The sequence below is a fragment of the Lampris incognitus genome, chromosome 13, assembly GCF_029633865.1.
Source record: "Lampris incognitus isolate fLamInc1 chromosome 13, fLamInc1.hap2, whole genome shotgun sequence".
In the NCBI taxonomy this organism is placed as follows: Eukaryota; Metazoa; Chordata; class Actinopteri; order Lampriformes; family Lampridae; genus Lampris; species Lampris incognitus.
Window position 1 is genome coordinate 42,744,816 of NC_079223.1, and position 27,299 is coordinate 42,772,114.

Sequence of the window (27,299 nt, forward strand, 5' to 3'; positions counted from 1 at the left end):
ATTTTAGTAACCTTATATGTGAGATGGGTGTAGTTTGAACACAATGAGGACCAGGTGGCTGAGTTTTGTCAATTGCAGGAAAGTCAATTTTTTTTGCATGCGTTTCTGGGACTGGCGGATTACTTGTTGTGACCAAAAATGTCCTCGTGTTAAGCCTCCACCCATCTGATCCTCAATGAAGGTTTAAAAAGCAACCCAGAACAACTCGCAATGATCATTAGGGACTACTTGAGCCCTGGAGCTCACAAGTTTCCACCAGGTCTCATGGACAAAGCATGGCGGTCCAAAAAATCTTGAACATTCCCTTGTGATGGTTCTCTCAGATCAGCAGCTCAGCCTGGTTTTGATAACTGCTCAAGGTGTTAAATGTTGCAGCAAGGTACTGGTTGTTAGCTCATCCATGTCCAGGACTGGATTTGTGGTGCTCCGTGATTTGTGAAAATGGTTGAAAGGTGCGTGTGTGCGCGTGCGTGCATGCGCGCGCACACACGCTTATATGGTTGACAGTATGCATGCTTATGTGGTTGTAAGTGGAGAGAAAGAGAGAGATTCCCTAAACTTTGGGTGTTGTCACTCTGTGCCTCCTGTGGAGGCTCTTAAAGAATATCTCCTGGGGTTGAGGTGATGGATTAGATGAAAACCCCCACTTCCCCTTCCTTGGACCCCTATTCTCAAACTTTTTCATTTGATGTGCATACCACCAGAGCATCTTTGTGTGGACTTCAGCACATAGGATTTGAATATCAGCGTAGTATTTAATCCATACAAGGCAGCATCCATGAGATTGCCCTCATTCATTGAAACAGCTTGAGAACTGGGACACAAGGACGACCTGTTTTCCTTTTTACAGTTTTCCCAACTCGATGTACAGAAAGCATTGTGTTTTTTGTGTTTTGTTTTTGTTTTTGTTTTTTTGTTTTTTTTTTGTTTTTGTTTTTTTTCAGAAGGCTTATTCATTATTGGCTTTTTCTTATCTCTTTATTTATATTTGCAAATTTGTACCACATGATCTTTTTTATAGTATTCATAGCAGGTAGGCCTTTTTAACAAACTTCACCACTTCTGTTTCAGACATCTCATTTTTGCTGTTCAGAAATGTTCAACAAAATAGGTCACTTAGATGTTTGTTTTCTAAATTGTATTAAGAAGTATTTTTGTATGTGTATATCGCTTTAAATGAATCCATACACCCATTAAATCCTTAAAACCCCCAAGTCTGTCTGTCTGCTTCTGTTGCACAGGAGGATCGGGTCCCCCGCTGCACACACTCACATGTGCTTGTCGTTTGCCTTCATGTTATTTTGCGTTGCACAAATGGCTGCATACTGAGCCATGAATTGATGCATCCGTCTTGACTGACTGATGTTTAGAAACGAGTTGATTAGTAAACATACAAATAGTTGACTGGTTTTGGAGACCGCATTCCCTGTGCTTCACTTTCAGTTGTGCTGGAAGAACCCCATTGCAGATGTGAGCGTACACATCTGACACACAGACTGTGTGTGTGTGGGTGAATTCAACATGAGTGTATTGGTCATCAGGGTTTGCATGTTGGTGTTACACCCTCAGTTTGACCGGGCTTCAGGCAATATGAAAATCCATGACACCCAACAGAGTGTTGCCCCTGCTGAGTACATGACTCACTTTTATTTAGATCTGGCGTGACATGTTTCTTCAAACTTACTGCTTTTTTTATGGAGCGTGTGTAGTTTTTTTAATTATACATAATGCATATAACTATATATATATATATATTGCTATTTTATTTTGATAGTATGTTAGTATATGTGTATTTATGCATGGGGAAACCACTCTGTGTGTACAATGTAAAACTATAAAAGATGCAATATAAAAACACATTTATGATCATATGTGATTTCTTGAAAATAACTGCACCAAACAGTCGTGAAGCGTAAGAAACGGTTAAAATGATAAAGTAAATAAACAAGTAGATGATCATAAGCCACGGTAGCTCAATCTGTCAATCAAGGTAACGCAGAGATGAAAGCAGAAGGCTCCATTAAAGCTTTCAATCCACTCAAACAGACCAGTGTGGGCTCATTTGATTATTCGCCAGCCAGTGTATTAAGCAGTACAACATATTGGCGTTATAGTTTAGTATTAACATAGTTATTAGTATAGCATCATTTTAATAAGACAACTTGTTAGTCTAAAAGCCTGTATGTGTACGTCACAGTATCCAAACCGCTTATCCTGCTCTCAGGGTCGGGGGGTGGGATGCCGGAGCCTATCCCAGCAGGCGGGGCGGGGAAGGGGAGGGGGGGCACCCGCTCCCTGAGCGGCTGCTTCATTTTCATTTTTTTTCCCCTTAAGAAAATTAAAGGGACTCCATTCCGCCCGAAACTCGTTGGACAGTCGCCGTCGCCTCTCACTGGTCGGTGCGCGTGAAGGGGGGCGGGGACAAAGGGGAATTCCGTTTTCCCCGCGCGAGCTAGTTGGTTTCTACGGCGCGCTGTCTGTCACTCATTCAGTTCGGCGCTTGTAAAACCGGACGAGCCGCGACGAGGGTGTGTGTGTGTGTGTGTGTGCAGCGCAGCATGGACGGTGAGTGGCGGCCGCTTTCTTCGCAACAATGTAAGCCGTCGGACGACGCAGGCAGCGTCCGACGCTCGGTTTTGGTTTTGCAGCAGTAGGTATCGGTTGACAGCAGCCGGAGTCGGAGGGATCGTCGCCTCTTTGAGATCCAGCCGAGACTCGGGGAGGGGGGGGGGGCTGCGCTGCGTGTCGTAAAGCTGTGTGTTGAATTAGTTCAACCGAGCGCTTTAGATGTGGATTTTCGATTTAAGAAGAAGAAGAAGAAAAACTGTATAGATTGCAGGTGTGTGTCGTCAGCTTCAGCTTCGGTTTTAGTTGAATAAATGACGCTGTTGTTTGGTCGCAGTCGATACGTTTACGAGTTTAGCGGAACTTGGATGACCTAAATAGAGGCGGCAAAACAAGTTTATTTTGAAGAGCGGTTGGTTCAGACTGAACAGCCTTCGTCTTACACACACAGTGTCCCCAGTGTACAGCAGTCTCTAAGTGCAATGCTAATTATTGTAACCGGTTATTTTCTTGCCCGGTGCGGGATTCGATACAGGGTGTACTGCACCACAAGGCGACATCACTAACCGCTCGGCTAAAGGGTCAGACCTGTAAGCCAGGGACTAACGTGCGTTATTACTAGTCTACACTATTATGGAAGATGGTTTACATGTTGGTTTTCACCTGACAAGCAATTCGTTCCTGACGCCAACGTTTTCTTCCGCAGTCCTTATGCCCTCCTTGCCAGAGGACCATCATTTAAGTAAGTAAATCTAAACTCTTGATATATGTTCAGTTTTTTTTGTTGCCTCTACACAAATAGAAACGCACAAATGCCAAATGAAGTCGTGAAACACTGCCGGTCTTTTGGCTCGGCCTGCTTTTCATTTCCTCATATGCGTGCAGCTTATGCTGCTTTTTATAGACCTGTTGTGTGCGCCAGAGAATAAAGGCTTGATTAGTCTTGGGTGATATTGAGCGTCATAGTTTTAGGCTCACATACAAATAGACAGAGTGCAGGACGAGATAATGATGAGTTCTGGGGGTGAAAGGTGTGATGAAGTCATTGTTTGATTCGTTGTATTCGAGATAGATGTGAAGACAGAATGTCCACAATTAAGAAAAAAAAACACCACTGAATCCAACCGGAGTCATTTTGACCCCTCTTATGGGTCATTTGTGGTTTCTGAATCATGCATTCTAGTGTCAGTGGCTTTTGAAACACGGATTATCTGAAGAAAAATAGTGTAGACACTGAATGACATATCCTTTACTGCTGCCAGGCCTGCTAAAGATTCGTTATTTTTCAAGTCTTGGTAGTGATGCTGTTTGTTCCTCTTTTTTTTTTTGGCTGTTGGTTAGTTTTACCCTATCTGATGTGGCTTTGTTACTTCTCATCAGGAAAGGGTAGAATACCAAGAACACATTTTCCTGCACGTTTTATGTCTACGTCAATACACAATGGCCCAGGGTGGTCTTTACAGAACGATACATGCACAGCGTACTTTAGAAAGTACCTGACATGATCCACCTCGTCCTGGTGCAATAACCCTCACTCAAATCTAAATCTCACAAACAGGTAAAAAAAAAAAAACAAGAAGAAGAAGACAATTTGAAAAAGCAGATAAACTAATTATCTTGTGGGGTCTGCTTCTCCTCTCCTGTTACTCCTCCATCCTCACTGACCCACTCCATTCATTCATTGAAACACCCTCTGACCCACCCTCCCTCCCTCCATCTGCACCGCCCGGCCCCTCCCTCTTTGTCCACCTGCCTGACGTTGGCTGACATGCGTTTCATTTGTGCCCTGCAGTGGCTGAACCGGAGGTCAGGATCTTCGAGCAGCCCAGACAGCGGGGCATGCGCTTCAGGTACAAATGTGAGGGTCGCTCTGCTGGCAGCATCCCGGGGGAGAAGAGCTCCGACAACAACAGGAGCTACCCCAGTCTTCAGGTGAGCAGATGTCGCCTCGCTGCGGTCGGCCCCGACGACGTCTCCATGCGGGTCACGGTGGCGGACCCTTCAGTTTATCTTCAGTCCTCTGAAATGACTGATGTAAAACTGTTGATGATAAAGGATTTTTGTGCAAGCTTTTTAGCATTCCATGTTAACGTGTGTAGCCCTAAAAGCAGTGGTGTAAATTGTTTGAAAAGGTTGTTTGATTGAGGTCTGCAACTTTTTAGTTACATTTTAGTCTCTCATTCTCATAAATGGCCTCCTTTCATGAGTGACTTGCAACAAACAAGACGTAGTGATTAGGCACTTGCTGTAATTTCATAATCAAAATTAGAGTGAATGAGCATCTTTACAGATCATTCGTCCAGATTTGGTTATATTATTTCTTAATTTCACAAGTGCAAACACACCCTTCTATCAGTTCTCCTGCTGTCCTCTGTTTAATTTTACATGCATGTGTCTCTTATCACATACTGTCAATATTTCTGAACAGTAATTACAGGTGGTTTGAGTATTTCTGCTCTCCTCCCCCTCTCTAGATCCTGAACTACGTTGGCAAGGGAAGGGTGCGTGTTTCCTTGGTGACCAAAAACGAGCCCTACCGACCGCACCCGCACGACCTGGTCGGGAAGGACTGCAAAGATGGCTACTACGAGGCCGAGTTCGGTCCAGCCCGTCGGGTCATCGCGTGAGTTCACCTCCTCCTCTCTCTGTCCCAAAGGCGATGGTGGTAAAAGTTCCTTTTTGTCATTATCATCATCGTCATTATCATTCATTATCATTTGTTCCAGCTGCAAACCATAGAGAACACCCCCACCCCACCCCCCCCGCTAGTCCCATACTGAATATCATTAGCTCGCTGCTGTGCTCCTGTGTTGCTTCGTGGTTTCAAAGAGCATCAAGTGTAAACGTGCAAAAAAACAAAACAAAACGCAAGTGTGAACAGGCAGTGTGTCACAAATACTCAAGACCTGTTTATTTAACCGTGTTCTGGGTTGAGGATGCCTACATGGGAGTTCCCCGAGTGACATCACCCTGACATGCCATATCTTATAGAGGGAGAAAAAAAGCCTATGTGTGTGTGTGCGTGCGCGTGTGCATGTGTGTCTGTGTGTGTAGCCTTGTATGGATGTATACACCCATTCATGTCTGTGCACGTGTACAAGTTTGAATGAGTCACTTTCTTTTCAACATCAGTGATTTGTTTGTCATTCGTAGTGTAGTAGATTAAATAAAAGGTGTTTTAACATCTAAAGACAAAGACGGTGCATGCAGTGTGGGTCGCACGGAATTAGCAAATTTTTATGCCGCGTTGTGTTTTAATCTGCTTGGAGTAGCAGATAAGTGGCATTCACTGCATCAGAACAACCCCGATATTGTACGGTCAGCTGTTAGTAATCCGAAAATAAATGTGCCAAACGGACTTTTAACGACTTGAATGTGTGTTGTGTCGACTCTCTGGTTCTCGTTTTGTCTCGTGCAACAAATTTCAAAGGTGCACGATTTACAGCAGGAGCTAAAGCAAATACTGAGATTTTTTTTTTAATTCTGTTTCTACTCAGTTCTGGTCTCTGGTGACTTAAGAGAGACCATGTAACTTTATCGTGTTGTGACAGACTCCTCGGTTTCTCACCGCCATGTTTTCTTATTCACACAGTTTCCAGAATCTGGGCATCCAGTGTGTGAGGAGAAGGGAGGTGAAAGATGCCATCCTGCAGAGGATAACCAGAGGCATCAACCCCTTTAATGGTGAGTGCACCCCCGCTTCTTCTTTTCTTTTTTTAGATTTCTTTATCTCTGTCGTTTCTCCAGATCTTGTTTTTTGTCTCTTTCAAAAGAAATTCAGTTCAGGATTTGGTTAAGTAGTGTGCAGAAATAGCTGTCAGTGGTTTATTCGACTTGCGTCACGTTTTGAATGGGTTTACCACCCAGGATAAAGTAATGAGCTGCGGAGGGTTTTACACCGCAGAAATTGAATTGGAGAAAATCACGGGTAATATTCCAACTCAATTCACACTTCTCCTTAACTGACTGTGTCTGAGTAACTTATCTGAAATTCTGCAGACCTTTTACTGCTGAGCAGCTTTAAGTCCATTTCAAAGAACCTCTTAGCTAGCAAATAGCGAGTCGATGTTGCTCAGGTGAAGTTGGCAGCACCTATCCCCCCCCTCCAAAAAAAAAAAGTGTTAAAAAAACCCCAAAGTATCATGTTTATTTTTCATCAAAACAAGACTGGAAAACCTGCTTGCCACCAAACTGTCGACAGTAAAGCTGTTTCCTCAACGCTGCTTTCAGTTCACGGTCCTCTTTGAGCAGTGAGACAGACAGCAGTTCTCGTGTACAAACAAGCGTTATGCTACTTCCCCATTCTTTGTCACGGTTGCTCAACTCAGCCCGGTGCAGGATGCCACGTGAGAGCTAGGAATGCAGGATGCGTTTAAGGGTGGGGTGGGGGGGTGGGGCAAGGGGCTTCCCCACGCTCAAAGATCATGGTGCAAATAGGTAATGGCGCTTTTATAAGTCTGTAAAAACAGTAGACATACCCGGAGGAAGAGAGAACTGAATATATGCCAGGGCTCTCAAACTCCCGGCCCATGGCCAAATGCGGCCCTCTGAACTGCATCAGAATCAGAAACGCTTAATTTGTCATTTCATTTCGTGCACTTGCGCACATGAAATTAAACGAAATGTAATTTCCCCCAGCCCGCAGCAGTGCAACACAATGACAAAAACACATATCCAAAAAACTACAAGAACACACATAACCAAACTGAACACATATATCTAAACTAAGCAACAAAAAAATCACTGTCGAAGGGAACGAACGCCAGCCAGGATGACTGTCGGAGCTGCCGGTCTGCATGGGCTAGCCATTAGCTTAGCCTGCTCCGCTTCCGCGTCCTGTCATACATATGGCCCTCATGTGATTTCAACATATAGTGCAATGCATGCCCAAGTTTATTTTTGATTTGTCAGTTTAAAAAAAATTCCCTGCATCTTGTCTTGGAAGCAGTCAAGTAATTGTCTACAGAAAATATTAAAAACAAATTACTACACTACACTGCAATAGGCTGCACTCCGGGCCTATGCCGGGGCAGCTGTGAAAGTGCACTCAGTGCATTCAAAAATTTAAAAAAAAAACAAGCTAACCTAATTAAAGCCGTTAGCTACCTTACTACACTTGTTCTGGTAACTAAAATGTCGCTTTCCAAATCTTAAAAGAAAAGTTCACCTTGAGCACAGACAGTTTCGAGAGCGGTGGACCCTGGATTATTTCTTTGTAGCGTTTACTGCAAATGCCACCTGCTCATCTGCACGGAAAAAATTGCATTTCTTAAGGAATACAACCTTAAGCACCATTACTCAGCTGAACACGCACATCAGCATGGAAAGTAGCGGGGAGATGAGAGGGAGAGGCGAGTCGTACAGCTGCAGAAAGGCCTGTATGTCGATGTAACACAATCACTTCCAAAAGGGGGAAAAAGGAGTCCGATGCCGCAGTTGAGGCCAGTTACGCTGTGAGTCAGTGTATAGCAGAAGGACAGTTTCTCAAAGAATGCATGGTATAGGTAGCCAGTATTGTCTGTCCAGAAAAAAAAAAAGATTTTATTCGGCAATACCAGTGTTACGCTAACACTGTAGCAGAGAGAATTGATGAGTTCTGGAATGACACGCATTATATCAGCTGCATGCGAAAGCTGAAGAATTTAATGCATACTCTGTGGCGTTGGATGAGAGCAAGAGCATAAAGGACAGTGCTAAGCTAGCTATATTTGTCTAAGGCATTAACGATAATTTTGAAATGACAGAGGGGTTACTTAACTTGAGTCCAATGCATGGCGGTAATACAGGCAATGATGTGTTTTGGCAACTGTACGACGTCACTGAGCGTGCTGGTGTGCCGTGGAATAAATTGGTCGGCGTAACCACAGATGGTGCCCCACCAGTGACAGGAAGAAAGACTGGGCTGGTAGCACGAGTTCAAAGGAAGTTGCAAGAGGAAAGTGTTGGTTCTGCGATCGTTCTGCACCGCATTATTCACCAGCAAGCACTTTGCAGCAAGTGCTTGAAATTTGACAATTCAATGTCTGTCATAGTAAAATGCATTAACATACATCAGATCCAGGGGTTTACAGCACCGGCATCTCCGTGCCTTTGTGGAGGAAATTGAAGCAGCTGATGGCGATGTCCTGCACTTCACGGAGGTGCGCTGGCTCAGTAAGGGTAGCGTCGTAAAGCGGTTCTTTGAGTTGCAGGAAGGCAGACGTTAGGTTCCTGAACTTGATGATCCTAAATGAGTTATGGACCAAGCATTCATATCTGACATCATGCAGAAGTTGAATGGTCTTAATCTGACGCTTCAGGGCCCAGGGCAACTTGTTACTGTTATGAATTATGGAAAACCCAGCTCACAGATAGAAATCTCAGCCATTTCGCAGCATTCAAGTCTATTTATGGAGCAGGGCTTTGCATTTAGTGGTCAAACGTGTTGCTGCTATTGAGAAGCTACAGAGGGAATTTGACCAGCGGTTCGCTGACTTTAAGACACACGGTGCAACCTTCCACATGTTTGCAGACCCCGTTTCCTTTGCTGTGGACAGCGCCCCAAGTGTGCTGCAAATGGAGCTTATTGACCTGCGTTGCAATACTGAGCTCAAAGCCAAATTCAAGAGAAACCCAGGGAAAAACAGACACGACTGGCATATTTTTTTAATGAACTGCCCCACCCTTCCCAGAGCTGTCCAAAATGTTCAAGCGTGTCATGTACCTTTTTGGGGGCACATATCTATGTGAAAAGCTTTTCTCTCACCGTAAACTTGAATAAGTCAAAATACAGCTCCAGACTGACTGACACCCATCTTCAGGCAATCCTGAGGGTTTCCACGGCCAACTCCCTCCAGTCAAACGTGGCTCGGCTGTCTGAGCAGAAGCAAAGCCGGGTTTCTGGCAGCAAGCAATAAAAGTACGAGACATTTTTTTTCTTTCTTTCTCACCCCATTAAGTGGTCCCCCTTACAAAAGATAAGAAGGTCAGTGGCCCCCGGGTAATTATCTCCACCAGGCCTTGAGGGGATTATCTGTTTGGTCATGTGTGTGTGTGTGTGTGTGTGTGTGTGTGTGTATGTCCATGGCTAATCTTGCAAACTATTGGATTTATCAGCCTTAAACTTTTTTTTCACACGGTTGTGACTATATGATGAAGAAACTCTCGTGGTTGCAGTGATTCAAAGCTTTCAAAAAAACGTTTGTTCTCTCTATCGCCACTCTCTCTCTCCTAAGTCACTCTCTAGCTCGCTCGACCGATGCTGCTCTCCGTCACTGCCGGATCCAAGTCAACCGTGTGCACGCGCGACTCACATCTACGGTTGACTCGGATCGGGCAGCGACGTGATCAAAAGTTGTTGTAAGAATTTTGATAATCCAAAAAAATGCAAAAGTTATAAAGGAACAACTTCCTCTAGGTTGCAGTCAAAACAGGAAGTGTTGCAAATTCTTAGGGTTAAACCAAAATGGTCGCATAGCAAACCTTTTCTTTTTGGAAAGTGCGAGTTCATATTAGACTTGGTCGCATTCATGTGAGGGTCCACCAAGGAGGCTGCACATCCACAGACTGACAGGCGGGTAGATTTTTTTTATTTTTTTTTTAGCTTGAGCACTGCTTATTAAAAACTTTGTATTTCCATTCAGTCGACTTGGGCACTGTGCAAAGGTTTTATAAATGGGTGCCTGTCAACCTAATAATTTTTTATTTTTTTATTTTTTTTGGATTTTTTTTTTGTCCCTTTTTCTCCCCAGTTGTATCCGGCCAATTTCCCCACTCTTCCGAGCCGTCCCGGTCGCTGCTCCACCCCCTCTGCCGACCCGGGGAGGGCTGCAGACTACCACATGCCTCCTCCGATACATGTGGAGTCGCCAGCCACTTCTATTCACCTGACAGTGAGGAGTTTCGCGAGGGGGACGTAGCGCGTGGGAGGATCACGCTATTCCCCCCAGTTCCCCCTCCCCCCTGAACAGGTGCCCCAACTGACCAGAGGAGGCGTTAGTGCAGCGACCAGGACACATACCCACATCCGGCTTCCCACCCGCAGACACGGGCAATTGTGTCTGTAGGGGCGACGACCAAGCCGGGGGTAACATGGGGATTCGAACCAGCGATCCCTGTGTTGGTAGGCAAGGGAATAGACCGCTACGCTACCCAGACACCCCCTAATAATTTTGTGCAGAGTTATGACTGTATGATGAAAGACCTCTCATGGTCGGGGTGATTCAGAACCGTTGAAAAACCTGTTTTATACCCTACTTGAGTTGTAGCTTCTCAGCTGGTTCGTCTCCTAAGTCCGAGCACCGGAGAAGAGTAGATACCCCTGGTGGAGATCTGCTCTCTCGACTGAGGGCACTCTTCAGGTTGGAGTTTGAGACCCCTGATATATTATATAAGACCATGTCTCCATTCTGCCTACTTCTCCCAGACACCGCTGCCTCCTGTTCAACACCAATTCATAATTCTCAGAAAAGTGCTCGCGAGTATAAAGAGACTTCTACATTTTTTTGTATTTTTTTTTTTTCCTCACCGAGATCAAAACGTAAGCGCTCGAGGCGCTCTAGATTTAGCGTCACTCCTGTGGTTTGTGTTTATCTGAAAACTCAGTTCACAAGATAACAGCCGATGAAGGCAGCACCATATCACAAGTTCCTCATACTTCTCCTGATCCGCTGAAACAACCCCTTTTTTTAATACCCAGGTAATTCAGTAATTCAGTCTGGGGTTTTTTTTTTTGTGGTTTTTTTGTTTGTTTTTGTTTTTTTATACTCCACTTTTCTGCTGAAGGAGGGTTTAGAAGACACAATTCAGAATTCGGTGATCTTAAAACAAAGGCTTCCCTGACATGAGCAAAACAATATCATGAGCAAGACACTTTTCCTCCGGGTAAACGGAAGAGAAACGGACGAAGCACACTGGCACGATTGTGTTAATTTGTATAAGATATATACAAGGCTCAGCGTTTTCAGTTTTTACCGATTTTCACCGAAAAACGCCCAGATTTTTAAACTGATTTTCACCTGGATTTTACGTTTCCACGGATCCAAAAGTTGTTCCTGTTCATGTGAGGTTATGTAACAGTGCCTCTTGTGGCGACATTCGGCATTCTGGCTGACTCTGAAAAATGAAAACCGAAAAACGCTGAGCCTTGGATATATGTTGGGGGGTCATGCAATGCTGCAATGTGCCGGCACACCAGAAAACCTTCCCCTGGTGTGGAGTCAAGAAATCCAAGCAGAGACACAAAACATCCCTGGTTCTCTGCTCTGGTATTCACTTCATTTACAGGATTACTATACAATTACTTCTGCAATGACACATCGTCTGTACGGTAAAACTAACCTGGCTCGTGACGGTCCAAACCCAGCCCCTCGTCCCTGTTCGTGGGTGAACAATCCAGTCCCATGTCTCTGATCCATGACACTGCACGTTTTGGTTTATCTAAATCTCAGTTTGGTTCATGAAGTTGTCGGGTACAGTAGCTCGTGAGCGATGCGGGTGGTTTGGGGTACTGCTTTTTATCATCCCGCAGACCAAATCCGGTATCGATTGTGCGTTTTCAATGTACCTAGGTGTCTTCACCGCGTACGCGACCCCTTAGCCGGGCGTTGTTCACGTAGCCAGTGAAGCTGCATCGTATCTCATCATCCCGCAGAGCGCTTTAGACTTCATCTTAAGTCTGAGAAGGTCTTCATCGAGTAAGACAAGTCACAGCGAGGGCGTCCAGGTGGCGTGGCGGTCTATTCCGTTGCCTACCAACACGGGGGATCACTGGTTCGAATCCCCGTGTTACCTCCGGCTTGGTCGGGCGTCCCTACAGACACAGTTGGCCGTGTCTATGGGCGGGAAGCCGTATGTGGGTTTGTGTCCTGGTCGCTGCACTAGCACTTCCTCTGGTCAGCCGGGGCGCCTGTTTGGGGAGGGGGGGGACCGGGGGGAGGGGGATAGCGTGATCCCCTCACATGCTACGTCCCCCTGGTGAAACTCCTCACTGTCAGGTGAAAAGAAGCAGCTGGTGACTCCACATGTATGGGATGAGGCATGTGGTAGTCTGCAGCCCGCCCCGGATCGGCAGAGGGGGTGGAGCAGCGACCGAGACGGTGCAGAAACTGGGTAATTGGCCAAGTGCAATTGGGGAGACAAGGGGGGGCGGGGAGAAGTCACAACGGTGCAAGTGTTGCGGTCTTTTCTGAGGTTACATCGCACAAATCGCCTTATGGCTACTGCATACTGGTCTCCGTCGTACAAAACCTTAAAGTCCTGGGTCGCCAGTGCCCCGGCCAGTTGCTGAGCAGTCCGGCCACAGACGGATAAGACGCCTGCGGCCGTGGGGCGATCACACTCCATAGAGATGTGCTTGGCGAGGAGAAGAGGTGGGGTGTCGGGCAGGACAGAGGTCGGAGGTGAAGCTCTGAACGCACATTTGTTTGTTCTTTTTTGGGTTTTTCTCACCACCTGGTTAATCGTTTGGGATCGGCGTGATCAAGACCGCCTCGCCGAAGCATAAATTAAAGTAAAAAAACTCTTCCATCTCTTCAGCTCACTTCTGCTGTGAGACTCAGCTGCTTCCTGTGTTCGGGGCGATAACAACCTCCACCTTTTTGTGTACTCTGCCCACTTGTTCTCTCTTACACGCACACACACACACACACAAACACACACACACACACTTCCGCTTGAACTTGGTCCGCTTCTATTCAAGGTAATGGCTACGTTTTGTTCTTTTCCACTGCGTTTTATCTTATGAGGTCACAGGGTCACCATGTCCCAAGAACTGTCAGCAGAAGCCTCGGTTGTGTTACTTTTGCAGGCTTCAGCACGTGTTGTCTGTGGTATTGGCTGGATGATTATATTCTATTGAATATGTCGTCGATAGTAAGGCGATTATACCCCTTGGTTAATTTCCCGGGTGGGTTCTGGTGGGCAGCGGTGTCGGAGGATCCGGTCCAGCGTGGCCGCTTAAGTCATGTTGAATTGTGTAGTTGCTATTTCAGCAGGGGTTTTTTTTTGTTTTTTGTTTTTTGCTGTAAATCTAACTTTTGCTTCATTCACTGGCGCTGCCAGAACAGCCTAAGACACGAGCCACAGAGCCAGTCCGCAGCAGCCGGGGCTGCGGGCATGAAATAACAGTTGTCCTCCGCTGGGGTCGCTCCTGAAGGCCTGAGCAGGCTGTATAACGACTCTCAGTGAGGCCGTGAGTCACACGCTAGCATGGAGACGTGCTTTGTGGTAAAACTCGACACCTGACTCCCCCGCTCTCTCTCTCTCTCTCTCTCTCTCTCTCTCTCTCTCTCTCTCTCTCTCTCTCTCTCTCTCTCTCTCACCCACTCTGGTGCCTTTCACACCAGTCTCACACACACACACACACACACCCCTCCCACCCACCGCCGCTCAGTCAGTGACCATCTAACCCAGTTAACTGGCAGCTTGCTGCTGTTTCTTACCAACGCACACATGCACACGCACACACACACGCACACACGCACACACGCGCACCTCTGTTCCAAACACCTCCACCTACGCTGTTATCCACAACCCACTTTTCTGACCTTCTGGCACCCACGCCCAGCTCTCCGGCAGCTGTCAGTCATTTTCGAAGGATATTGCAGAAACACACACACACACACACACACTTGCACAGCTCAGGCACTCACACAGACCAGCGCACACCGATGCGTTCATGTAGCGTGTTGCATAAATGGCCTCGTATGGCTCTGTTTTCCAGCGCCCCGCCGCGGCGTTACGAGGTCACCGTTACGAGGCCCCTTCACAGACACGATATCGACGCCCTGCAGGCTTAAAGTTGGTGCCCCACACTATGCGTGGTGTCTTTTAGATTTTGACTATAAAAAAACATGGGGCAGGGCATCCGGGCAGCGGGGCGGTCTATTCTGTGTTACCTCCGGCTTGGTCGGGCATCCCTACAGACACAATTGGCCGTGCCTGCGGGTGGGAAGCCGGATGTGGGTGTGTGTCCTGGCCGGGGTTGGGGGGGGGGGAATAGCGTGATCCTCCCACGCGCCACGTCCCCCTGGCGAAACTCCTCACTGTCAGGTGAAAAGAGGTGGCCGGCGACTCCACATGTATTGGAGGAGGCGCGTGGTAGTCTGCAGCCCTCCGCGGATCGACAGAGGGGGGTGGAGCAGCGACCGGGACGGCTCAGAAGAGTGGGGTGATTGGCCAAGTACAATTGGGGGTGAAAATCAGGGAATGGTCAGTGAATCCATTTTACGTCGTGTGTTTATTGATTTTTAGATGGCAGCATGTTGTGTGTGTGTGTGTGTGTGTGTGTGTGTGTGTGTGTGTGTGTGTGTGTGTGTGTGTGTGTGTGTTTTCCCCCCTGCCCGCGATGCCGTTTATCTATTGGATATTTGCCCGTCGATACGGTGGCAGTTTAAGAAACCGATCGCTGGCGAATCCGAACAAAACTCGGTCCCGGCCGCTGATTCAAATGGCGAGTGGCGGGTACCCCTGACGTACCCAGCCGCCGTCTGCGTCTTCTCGCCCTCCTCGCCACCCCTGCCCCTCACATCCTTCGTCTCACTTCTCCCCTGCGTCGTACACACGTACACACGCCCACCTCTTTCCACCTGGAGTGACATCACTGAGCATCACTGTGGCGACAAAGCCACATGCGTGGGCGGGATGGCGTCGATGCAGAGCAGCAGAGGAAGACTGAGAACCGGGGCAGGTTTGGAACCATGTGAGGGCGTCTCTCACAACAGCTCCTTTTTTTTTTTGCGAGCCGTCTGCCTGGGTGTGTTACCCCGGGGGGTTCGTGTGTGTGTGTGTGTGTGTGTCTGTGTCTGTGTCTGCGTGGACGAAAGCATGTAGGCCGAGCACTCGAAAGAAGCACATTTGTGACGTACCGAACTGATCCAAAGCTGGGGTTTGGGAACCGCCTACAGATTTGACACGAAAAAAAACCTCTGTGACCTTGCGGCACAGGTTCTCCCTGCTGCACCGCCTGTCAGTCTGTCCGTCCTGTTTGTCTCGTGCCACGTTCGTGTCTGTCCCATGTCCTCACAGTTCTCACATCTAACTACCGGTCTGTTTGCATCTGTTAGTAAGGATTCCTATCTGTCTGTCCATCCGCGGCACGGTGGCGCAGTGGTTAGCGCTGTCGCCTCACAGCAAGAAGGTCCCGGGTTCGAACCCCAGGGGGGTCGTCCTCTTGTGTGGAGTTGGCGTGTTCTCCCCGTGTCTGCGGTGGGTTTCTCCAGGTGCTGCGGTTTCCCTCACCATCAAAAAAGACATGCATGTTAGGGTTAATACTCCTTCCTGTCTGTGCCCCTGAGCGAGGCGTGGCGAGGCGAGGCGAGCTGGCGCTGGTCCCCGGGCGCTGCACGCCGGCTGCCCTCTGCTCCTACCTACACAGCTAGAATGGGGATCAATAGAGTATATAGAAGTAAAAAAAAAAAATATGTCTGTCTGTCAGGATGTCTTCCTCTCTGACCGTCTGTCCCTATTCCATGTCCTCACCCTTCCCTGCAAAACTACTCCACAATGCCACTATGTCACGCAAAACGTTGCAACGGTTTTGTTTTTTTTCCCCAGATGCTCCATTGAGTGAATCTCTTGCCGTATGTATGTCTCGGCTCGCTATATGTTCAGATTTCATGAGGTGTGGACAGGGGTGCCGCCAGGGATTTGGCGCCCCTATAAAGAATATGACTGAGCGCCCTTTATGTATTTATTTAGTCAAATAATTATTTTATTATTTTCCTGGCTTCTCTTAACATCAAACCCCTTCCTTTACCTTCATGCCATGCTACCAGCTTGCCCAACACTCCCCTCATCAACAGCTTCCCCAATAAGGGACCCGTCTTCTTAGTTTGACAAATGTACATATAAAATGCTCTTAACAAAAAGGAATGTGATGCCGCCGTAGCCCAGACTGAACCTGTGGGCTCTTTCCTGTGGATCCCTCCTTCCCGTGGATCGCGAATCAGAGCGGTCTTCGACAAGATCTGGCCATATGCCATTGGGTAATAGGGTGGGATAAGGGGAAAACTAGAAATAAATTTATTAAAAAAAAAATTGAGCACAGTTGTGGCGCCCTTAGAATCCTCATAACATTATACCCACTGACGGCGCCACTGGATGTAGATGCCCCGTGCACAGCATTGCTCTTCCAGAGTCGGGTGCAGGACACGGCACCATGAAGAGACCCTGTCATGACCAGCGATGTTTGGTCTCAGATAGTCATTCGTTGTTGACTTTTGATACGTTAAAATCATAAATGGCCTGTAGCAAGATGTTTCAACAAGCCGTTCCTCCTGACCCCATATGTACCCTTAAAGATAAAGCACGTGTAGTCATAGCATTTACCTCCTTGCTCGCTAGACGTCTCATGGAAGCAACAAGCACCACCTCATTTTTCCAGCTGGATTAAAGACATGACGCACTTTTTGAAACGAGAGAAAACTCAGACGCACTCGTCAAGGCTCTACACAAGAGTTTATGAAGATTTGCGCCCCCTTCTTCGAGTATTACAAGAGCTTACAAATCCCACTCAGTAAGGAAGATTAGAGTTAGATTGAGGTGGCAGAGAACCCCCCCCCTTTTTTTTTTTTGTTGTTTGTCTGTTTATTTTCTTTTTTTTATGTGTATGTGTGTATTATGGATAATATGTATGGCAAGGTATATGTGCAGTCTGTGTACTTATCTATGTATATGGATTAGGTATAATGCACTTATGGTTATTTAGTTCCATATATATTCATGTGTATGTGCATGAAAATGTATTGTGAAAATCAATAAAAGTTGTTAAAGAGGGAAAAAAACATAAATGGGTCTGCAGCCAGTAGAATCCTTTCTTGTGGAAAATATTTTTTTTTGTTATGTGATATTAAACAGTTGTGTGTGTATGTGTGTGTGTGACCGTAGTTCCCCGGGAGCAGCTGTTGCAGACGGAGGAGTACGACTTGAACGTGGTGCGTCTGTGTATCCAGGTGTTTCTTCAGGATGAGAATGGCCACTACAGCCACGCCCTCCAGCCCCTCGTCACCAATCCCATCTACGACAACAGTGAGTGGCGCGGCGCCGTACACTGTAGAAAAAGGCCAGTGCTTTCGAGATGGTCGCTAGTGGTAGTGTATTCATCACAAGCTCGAGTTGTGGGTGTTTTTATAACTCCTCCACAAATTTAACTGAGTCATTTTAATTGGGTCTAGATGGAGATCCGGAGACTTAAAGTCGGACTGCAACTGAGACCCGTTTTTTTAACATCACTTACTTGAATCTCTACTGAAAAGTATGTAAAAGATAGAATTTTGTTTTTCTATTTTTGTTTTTAAGAGCTCCCCGGTTCGGCTTCTCTCAGCCGATCTTTTTTTCTGACACTCATGACGTCATCACACACTCATTTACATACAGCCAATTGGATCAAATCATCGCCCTAAGAAATTCCACCCATTCTTGATAATAATAATAATAATAAATTAAGCTTTTCTAACACTCAAAGTCACTTTACAATAAACGAGGTGAAACAAGACAACAGATAAACATAAAAACATAACGCAGACATACAGGGGTGGATGGGAAGGGGGGCTACGAAAGGGAGAAGCGACAGCCACACACAATGCCAGCAGTACTCTCCGACTTGGACAGATGCAAAAGGGAAAGAAAAACAAACATCATAAATCACAGATGAAGTCTGAAGAGGTCGGTCCTGATTAATGACTTGAATGTGTGCAGATCGCAGCAGTGTCTGATGTGCTTGGGAAGGGAGTTGAGGGAGGGACCAGGTCATCGAGTGCTCGGTCCTTAGTCTGCCTCAGATTAGGAGTGCATGAGAGGACAGGGGGGCATGAGAAGGCAGTGGAGAAGAGGTGTGTCTTGAGATGGGATTGGAAGACTGGGAGGGATTCTGAGTCTCTAGTGATTTGGGGGAGTGAGTTCCAGAGCCTGGGAGCTGCCCTGGAGAAGCCTCGGTCACCAAAGCCGTGGAGGTTGGACCTGGGGGTAGAGAGAAGGGAAGCTGAGGTGGATCTGAGGGACCGAGGGGGTTGGTAGGGGGAGAGGAGGTCGGTGAGGTATGGGGGAGCCAGTTTGTGAAGGGCTTTATAAGTAAGAACCAGGATTTTGTAATTGTTCCAGTGGGAGATGGAGTTCAGTTTTGTCACTGTTGAGTTTGAGAAGGTTTTGCTGCATCCAGGCTTTAATTGCAGACAGACAGGAGTCGATGTGAGAGAGGGGTGGATTGTGAGGAGATTTGGTGCTGAGGTATATCTGGGTATCATCAGCATAACAGTGGAAGTCCAGGTTGAAATGGCAGAGAATCTGACCAAGAGAGAGGATGTAGATGATGAAAAGGAGTGGGCCGAGTCTAGAACCTTGGGGAACACCTTGTGTGACTGTGGATGGAACAGAGGAATGGTTGTGAAGTGAGATGAAGTGTGACCTGTTGGAGAGGTAGGACTGGAGCCAGCAGAGTACGGTGCCTTCAGTGCCGACATCTTTCAATCTGTTGAGCAGGATGTTGTGGCTCACAGTATCGAAGGCTGCACTCAGGTCGAGGAGGATGAGGATGTTAAGGGCTCCAGTATCAGCAGAGGTAAGGAGGTTATTGAGTACTTTAAGGAGTGCATTTTCAGTGCTGTGGAGTGGGTGAAAACCGTTCTGAAGGGGTCCGAGTACGTTGTTGGGAGTGTAGGTAGGTTTGGAGTTGTGTGGCAACAATGCGTTCCAGGGTTTTTGAGAGGAAGAGAAGGTTGGAGATTGGCCAGTAGTGGTTGAGGCAAGATGGATCAAGACCAGGTTTCCTTAGAATTGGCAGTTTTGTAGGCAGAGGGGACAATTCCATGGGACAGTGAGGAATTGAAAAGGTTGATGAGGTAGGGGCATAGGGCATGGAGGCATTTCTTCAGTAGGGGGGTGGGGAAGGGATCAAGGGAGCAGGTTGTGGATTTTGATGAGCTGATGAGTTCAGAGATAGTGGTAGGGGCAACTGGAACAAACCAGGAGAGGCGGCAATCGGGGAGGGGTAGGAAGGTCGAGAGGAATGGGGAGAAGAGGGGCCGGAGTAGGTGCTGCCAAGTCAGATGCAGGGGACAGTGATTTGTTGATAGCAGTGATTTTGTCTGCAAAAAATTAGAGAAATGACTTGCACTGTTCAGGAGTAGAGTTGGAGAGGGCATCGGCACGGGGCTTGAGGAGGTTGTTCACAGTGGAGAAGAGGGTGCGGGGGTTACTTTTGGAATCATTAATAATGGTGGCAAAATAGGCCGACTTGGCGGCGGTGAGGGCGTCTTTGTAGGCGGAGAGGTGGAGGTTGTGGGCTTCTTGATGTACAGTGAGAGACGTTTTCTTGACAAGTGGTTCTTGCTTGTATTTGTCACTCAAAAGCCACCTCATGAATATTAATGGGGAATAAACCACGCCCCCACTGTTCTTGAGACAATTGAGAACAGTTATGGGTAAAGGTATAAAGAAAACACAATATTAGTAATTTACAAATGAAAAAAAAAGTTGCTGAATATTTTTATTATGCCGTGTTCAAGGTTTCCAGATATGAAAAGTAAAATCTGATTACTGATTTCGGTTCAGCTTTAAGCACAATAAATGTACATGCCTGCAGATGTGTTTCTCCACACTGATCTGAACAAGAATAAGTGTTGGTGTGGGAGTGTGTGGGTGTGCGTGCAACCATGTGTGATTTGTGTGTGTGTGGGTGGGTGGGTGTGTTTCACACCCACTCAACAGCCAGTGTGTACTCGTTAGTGTTTCAACTGTTGTGCCTGCTGAAGTAGTTCAGTGTTCCTCACACAAAGTGATAAAGGGGAAGTTCTTTGCACAGACGAACCCTCAAACACACTGTTACCATAGGGCACTTCCTCTTCTGACAGCAAGCATGTGACTTTTGTTTCAACCTGGTCTGTTGAAAACTGTAATTGTTCCCTTTCGCTTCAAGGCAGCCATTAATACCGAGTCGGCCGAGATTTATGGATTTGTTTATGAATTGGTTGTCATTATGAAATACTAACAATGTAGAAAAGACATCCCCTTTGGCCCTTATCACATAAAGAGAGACTGACGCCTTTATTTTGTCAGAAGTTTCATCTGATATATCAGATGAACTTTACCCCCCCCCCGCACAAAACATGTAGGAAAAGCGATGAAGGCGACGATACAACCAGATAGACAACTGCAATAAAAAAAACAAATCTATTCATTTGTAGATAAGATTAGGAAAGATGGTGGAGCTATGGCATCAGGAATGGAGAAACCACAGCCTCGTCTCCACAGGTTAAAGTGTGAAACATCCCGTCATGGAGGAGCCGTCCTCATCCTCACGGCAGTTCAGTTCCAAGGAAGTGTGACGATACACAAAAAAATGAATAAGGACAACCATGTATACATGATATGACTTTCCTGTGTTGCCTCACCCAATATGTGTATGTTTGTGTGTGTGTGCGTGCGTGTGTGTCTGTTTGTTCGACATGTATTTCTCAATGATCAGGAGCCCCTAACACAGCCGAGCTGAGGATCTGTCGGGTTAACAGAAACTGTGGTAGCGTCAAGGGCGGGGACGAGATCTTCCTGCTGTGTGACAAAGTACAGAAAGGTACATGTGCCGACACGCTGCTGGTCAGTGATCTCGGGCAGCGTCTTCTCACCTATGCAAAGCTACCATATTCACAATTCCAACCGGGGCTCCTCACGTTCAACCGTCTGGTAATGTGAGGTATAACAGCAAACCGGAACCGGTTTTCACATATTTCAGAGCTCATTTCGTGAGAGATTGTAAGCAATAGATTCTTGTTATCATTAATTTATACCACAAAAATGTGTATGAAGATATCAAAGACTTCCAAATTTTATCCTAATGCAATACCACTAAAGAGGATAAATGATAATATTGGAGGCACATTTTAGACAATGAATGAGGATTTATTTCCAACATGTAAATGCAGGATATTACATACAGACAAGCCATTGCCGATAATCTGAGTGATGAACAAATCCACCCATCAGACCCAGCAGACAGATCTCCGTATGCATCAGATTATGTGCTGCATGTTGGAAAAGGATTAGGAGGAAGTATACACTAAACAATGCCAATGGAGCTCAGCGGAAGATGTGTTTTTTTTCCCCCCTTGTTCTATTGCCCATCTATTCTTGCATCCGTCTGTGCGTCCATCCATCGATAGATTTTCTCTTTCATCACTAGCATCCATCTCACCTGTTCGTTTATTTATCTGTTCCTGTCACTCCTTCACCCCTCACTTCCCCAGATGACATAGAGGTGCGTTTCTTCTCGTCCGACGGTTGGGAGGCCAAGGGCTCCTTCTCCCAGGCTGACGTCCATCGGCAGGTGGCCATCGTCTTCAAGACGCCGCCCTACTGCAACGGCTCCATAACCTCTTCTGTTGTCGTGCGCATGCAGCTGCGCCGCCCCACTGACCAGGAAGTGAGCGAAGCAATGGACTTCCGTTACCTGCCCAACGACAAAGGTGAGGAGCCAGTGCGCTCGGGCAAATGTTGTCGCCGCTCATCCCCGGTACAGAAAGAAGGTTTGGTTAGTTGTCTGCTAAACTAAAGGTGGGCAGCAGGTGGGCTGCTATTAAAGCCACAGTTTCTGCCCGCACTGCCAAAGTGCCTGTGAGCAAAGCAATGAGCTCTAAACTGCTTTATATAGGCTCTGCACTACAGGGCCTATAAACAGGCTGTGGCCTGTCTGTCAAAGTGCTTATGTGGTTCGAATCCCTGCGTTACCTCTGGCTTGGTCAGGGGTCCCTACAGACATAATTGGCCGTGTCTGCGGGTGGGAAGCCGGATGTGGGTATATGTCCTGGTCGCTGCACTAGCGCCTCCTCTGGTTGATCGTGGCGCCTGTTTGGGGGGGGGGGGTAGTGTGATCCTCCCATGCGCTACGTCCCCCTGGTGAAACTCCTCACTGTCAGGTGAAAAGAAGCGGCTGGCGACTCTACGTGTATCGGAGGAGGCGTGTGGTAGTCTGCAGCCCTCCTCGGATCGGCAGAGGGGGTGGACGGCTCGGAAGAGTGGAGTAATTGGCCGGACACAATTGGGAAGAAAATAAAAAAAATGCTTATGTGCAGGAGACGGTGTGTCTGTCCTGAGTTGATAAGTGATGCGAAAAGACCAACGCTAATGTAAACTCAGTAATAAATATATCATTATCTCTTATAATCATATCTTATCAGTGACCCTGTCCCACACTTATACCTGAACAGACTACCACACTCTGATTCTATATTGTATACATGATGTGTTTACATGAGTTTTTTTTATTTTGTTCTTATAGATCCTTACGGCTACAATGAGAAAAAGCGGAGAAGGGAGCATTTGATGAAGATATCGGCCTTGTCCAGTAAAATTCACAGTAAAATACATTCTGCATGTATTTGTGTGTGTGTGTGTGCGCCTTTGCATTTGTGTATACGGATTGCATGTGCGAGCACTCACTAAGTAAACGGTTTGTTGGCTTTGCTGTTTTTTAGCTGGTCCGTTTGCCAGTCTGGTGACCAACAGGCCAAAGGCGATGCTGCAGAATACCATGATGCCCCACCACATGAAACACGGTAGACACTGCAGTCATGCTTTTCTCCTCGCAAAAACAGTCATTGCACAGTTGAATTGTTACAGTCATTATATACAATCTTTATATAGTAATGCAAATACAAATGTTGTCCCAATAAGAAAACCCAGTTTAAAATAGGAGGTGAAATGTAGAATTGGGCTTGGAACTTGACAGAAGTTTCGCTGTGTTGATGACATTTTCGTAACGTAGTCGTCGCTCAAATACTAGCTTAAGTACTGCACTGTGCTACCACACATTTAAAGTAGTGTTTTGCCAGAGCCCAGTGGCGTGTATCTGAAACAACAGCCTTCATCTACAGCAGTCTATTCCGTTGCCTACCAACACAGGGATCACCGGTTCGAATCCCCGTGTTACCTCCGGCTTGGTCGGGCGTCCCTACAGACACAATTGGCCGTGTCTGCGGGTGGGAAGCCGGATGTGGGTATGTGTCCTGGTCGCTGCACTAGCGCCTCCTCTGGTCGGTCGGGGCGCCTGTTTAAGGGGGTGAAGGGGGGACTGGGGGGGGGGTAGCGTGATCCTCCCACACGCTACGTCCCCCTGGCAAAACTCTTCACTGTCAGGTGAAAAGAAGCGGCTGGTGACTCCACATGTATCGGAGGAGGCATGTGGTGGTCTGCAGCCCTTCCTGGATCGGCAGGGGGGCAGAGGGGGTGGAGCAGCTCGGAAGAGTGGGGTAATTGGCTGGATACAATTTGGGAGAAAAAGGGGGGAAAATCCAAAAAAATCTGAGATGAAATTCTACATCGGGCTTAGATATCCTTGACGGAGGTTTTGCAGTGTTGGTAACATTTCTGTAATGCACCAGTTGCTCAGAAACTAGCATCAGTAGTGTACTGTCACGCTGTCACTCATTTCAGATAATTATGTGTTTCTCCAGAACCCAGCAACATGTATATGAAACAACACCCCTCGTCTACAGTGCACCAACAACCTGCTGTCTTCAACTCCACGTACCAGCCAAACCCGCAGCGCTCCATGATGTCCTCACAAGTTAATTTGCCAGTCAACCATTCTTGGGCAAACCCTAACTCAACACCCTCCATGGCTTCCATCAAGACGAACCCCTCCAGTGCCATTGGTAATTTAGGGCACTCTGGCAGCAGTAGGCAACAGCAGCCAAACCCTGGGTCTGGGTACCTTCATGGGGTGGAGTCTAGCAGCTGTAACACCAGTGGTGGTAACACCCTACCCCAGCTCTCTATGACAGACTTACAGTTCTTGGATCAGGAGACCCAGGGCTCCATGATGAGCCAGGCTCGACCCGAGTCCCAACCCTTCTTTCATCACCACCACCACCACAGGGATGAACCACCTTCTGAGCACCAGGTCCAGAGAAACCAAAGTGGCCAGAACCAACCGACTCAAAATATGTGGCCCGGTTTCAGTTCTGTCAATCCAGCCCAGTGCACCTTGAACGAGGTTGGACCTGGAGCAAGAGAAGGCACCTTGGGTCTTGGCTCTTTCCCCCTCTTAGAGGGAATTGAAGGAGATGATTTTCTCAAGAACCTGGTGGGTGGAGGGTCCCAGATGGGCTCTCAGATGAAGCCGGAGCCCTTAATCTCTGTAGGAGTAATGAGTCACGATCCACTCATGCAGTCCCCAATGGAAAGCCAAGGTGGCACTTACACCAACTTGCTGCCCCGGCCCATGAAGCGTAACACCAACATGGACTCCATGGGGCTTGCTACTGGTCATAACGGCAATAAAAATGTGCAGAACCCCTTCCCTAACAATGGCATGCCCCATGAATGCGATTTTCCAACTCTGGCTGATTGGGTCAGGGGAAGCGGGTTCAGTAACCTCAAGCAGTGACCCGGGGTCTCATTTATAAAACGGTGTGTAGGATCCTTACTAAACGTGTACGTGCGCACAAAAGCTGAAAAATGGTGTGTGCCAAAAAAAAAAAAAAATCGGGCTTAAATGTGTGAGAGGCATCATTACACAATCTGGCTTCAATTCACCAGCTGACCAACTGTACAGGTGCGCACATTCTCCCGTTCTCCCGTCGAGTTTGTTTTTATAGATTACAAATCTTGCGTGGGAAGTGGTGTACACCTCTTTCAGGCTCCGTTTTGTGCGTCTGCAACGGCTGTGAGACCCCTGGCCAGTTTTTTTTGGGGGGGGGGGGGGTTCTGGTTTTTTTTGGTACCAAGAGATGCTATGAAATAGTGGGACTCATGAACGGACCAGAGCCCTAGAAAGAGAGAGTCACGTCAATGAGGGGTCAGAACGCGAGTTCCAAACGAAGCTTGGCGGGGCATTTAAATGAACTGCTTAGCCGCGATTTCTGGTAACTACCAACCAATGTTTTCAGATTTTTACATTTATATATAGATATAGATATATTCCAACGTGACACATATTCTATGCGCACTGTTTGGAACTATCCGGGGCTCCCACGATCCGCCATTGCTGTTAGATAATTGGCCCATTGACGTCTACGGAGTTGACGTAACTCTCTCTTTCTAGGGCTCTGGAACGAACGGACCATGTGTGAAGCAGCGCTTGGATCTTATCAGAAGGTGTTTTCCAAGCCAGAGTTGGCTCTTTTTCACTCATGTGTTTGAATGTACTACTTGTTTGGGCTCTCTCAGGTCAGATCAGGTTCACCCTGCATACAATAACCAAAGACTTGTTTGCTTTTTTTTTTTTTTTTTTTAAGCGTCAATTTTCTAAGGGGAGGGTGTGTGTGGATACCGATGGTAAATAATTTGCTTAACATGGGCTGCCAGCCTATTAGCATAACAAGCAATTTTTTTTTTTAAAATGGGCTACCTTTTTTTACCGCTATATTTTACACGTAGTGTAACTGTGTAACACATAGTGTAGCTGTGACACTGTGATAGCAGGTGTGGTAAAACGTCGAGGCGTCTGCTGCCGTGTGTGCTCTGTACATAACATGTTAGCCGTAGTTGAGAGTGATCGTGCGATGCTCTCAAGAATGGCAAGGTATTGAAGTTTCCGTTGAGGAAGCGGGGGGAAGCACCATCAGTGGCAGCACTGCGGTGTGTTTCCTCAGTAATGACTATGTCATACCAGCAATCACACGCGCTATCCAGAGTCCTCAGAGTGCTGCGGAGCTCACCAGATAGCTGATATCAACAAATGCTTAATTTACTTTGTTTCCCCCTTTGAATTCACGCTGAGGGAAACCGCTACAGCTTCGGTGTCTTGCGCCAGGGCTTTCTGACAAGGACAGAAAGCTGTTAGCTGGACACATACGGGCTGCTGCAAGAAATAAAACCGTGACCTCCCGGTTACTGGAGAATGTCATTAAGTACTCGATTCTAGCCTAGCTTAACCTAGCCTCCATCCCTTATCCGCATGCCATGTATGATTTCTAAAAGCGCGTGGGGATGCTGGAGCCTTTCCCAGCAGCCATTGGGCAGCGGGCGGGGAGACACCCTGGACAGGCCGCCAGACCATCACAGGGCCCGCACACACACACACACACACACACACACACACACACATTCACACCGAGGGACAGTTTAGTAAGGCCGATTCACCTGACCTACAAACCGGAGCCCCCAGTTTCCAGAGCACCCACGCAGACACGGGGAGAACATGTAAACTCCACACAGGACGACTACCCCAGGGCTCACACCCAAGACCTTCTTGCTGTGAGGCGACTGCACTAACCACTGTGCCACACACACACACAAACACACAAACACACACACACACACACACGTATATATATATATATATATATAGTGTTTCTTTTTCTTTTTTTTTCAGAAACTCTATGGTGTTGATAAAAGTGCTCAACAAATGAGGAGCGGAATATTAATTATTAATTAATTATGAATATTTTCCTACAGCTATGAACTAAACAGTTTCTGTTGATGACTGCGCTTCGGGAAGATGACAGTGATTCTTTGGTACTTTGTATTTTTACTTGAAGCCATTCTTAATAAAAATGAATGTCTTTGCTCGGTATTTCTTCTCTTTTGATGATCAGATCAGTAGTGCATGTCTTCCAGCATGACAGTATACAAAACCTGGAGTCTAAAATGCAACATGACAGTACTTTCATTTAACAATAAACAGGATTTTGCCTGCCAGGAAATACCTCAAGTATAAACTAATCCCAAAGGTCCTTTTAGGAACTCCAACCATAAGCGTCTGATGAAAATCAGCCCTGTTTTCCCATAAACTTATACGATGATGACTTTGATGTCACCTGTTA

At 46.9% G+C, this 27,299-nt stretch overlaps 1 protein-coding gene across 4 annotated transcripts; it reads left to right on the plus strand.

Annotated features, from left to right (window-relative positions):
• The first annotated feature begins 2,510 nt into the window (after nt 1–2,510).
• Nucleotides 2,511–27,041, plus strand: rel (v-rel avian reticuloendotheliosis viral oncogene homolog). 4 transcript variants are annotated; one of them, XM_056291698.1, is made up of 11 exons: nt 2,511–2,565; nt 3,272–3,307; nt 4,358–4,497; nt 5,040–5,188; nt 6,158–6,249; nt 17,431–17,571; nt 21,005–21,109; nt 21,780–21,998; nt 22,811–22,888; nt 23,007–23,087; nt 23,985–27,041. In XM_056291698.1, exons 1-11 carry the CDS (start codon nt 2,559–2,561, stop codon nt 24,917–24,919), a joined length of 1,983 nt encoding a protein of 660 aa, XP_056147673.1. In that variant the 5' UTR covers nt 2,511–2,558; the 3' UTR covers nt 24,920–27,041. The 4 variants fall into 4 exon arrangements, with proteins under 4 accessions (XP_056147673.1, XP_056147674.1, XP_056147671.1 ...); XM_056291699.1 differs by lacking the exon at nt 3,272–3,307 and having other exon boundaries at nt 2,513–2,565; XM_056291696.1 differs by lacking the exon at nt 2,511–2,565 and having other exon boundaries at nt 2,887–3,307.
• Nucleotides 27,042–27,299: the final 258 nt, after the last annotated feature.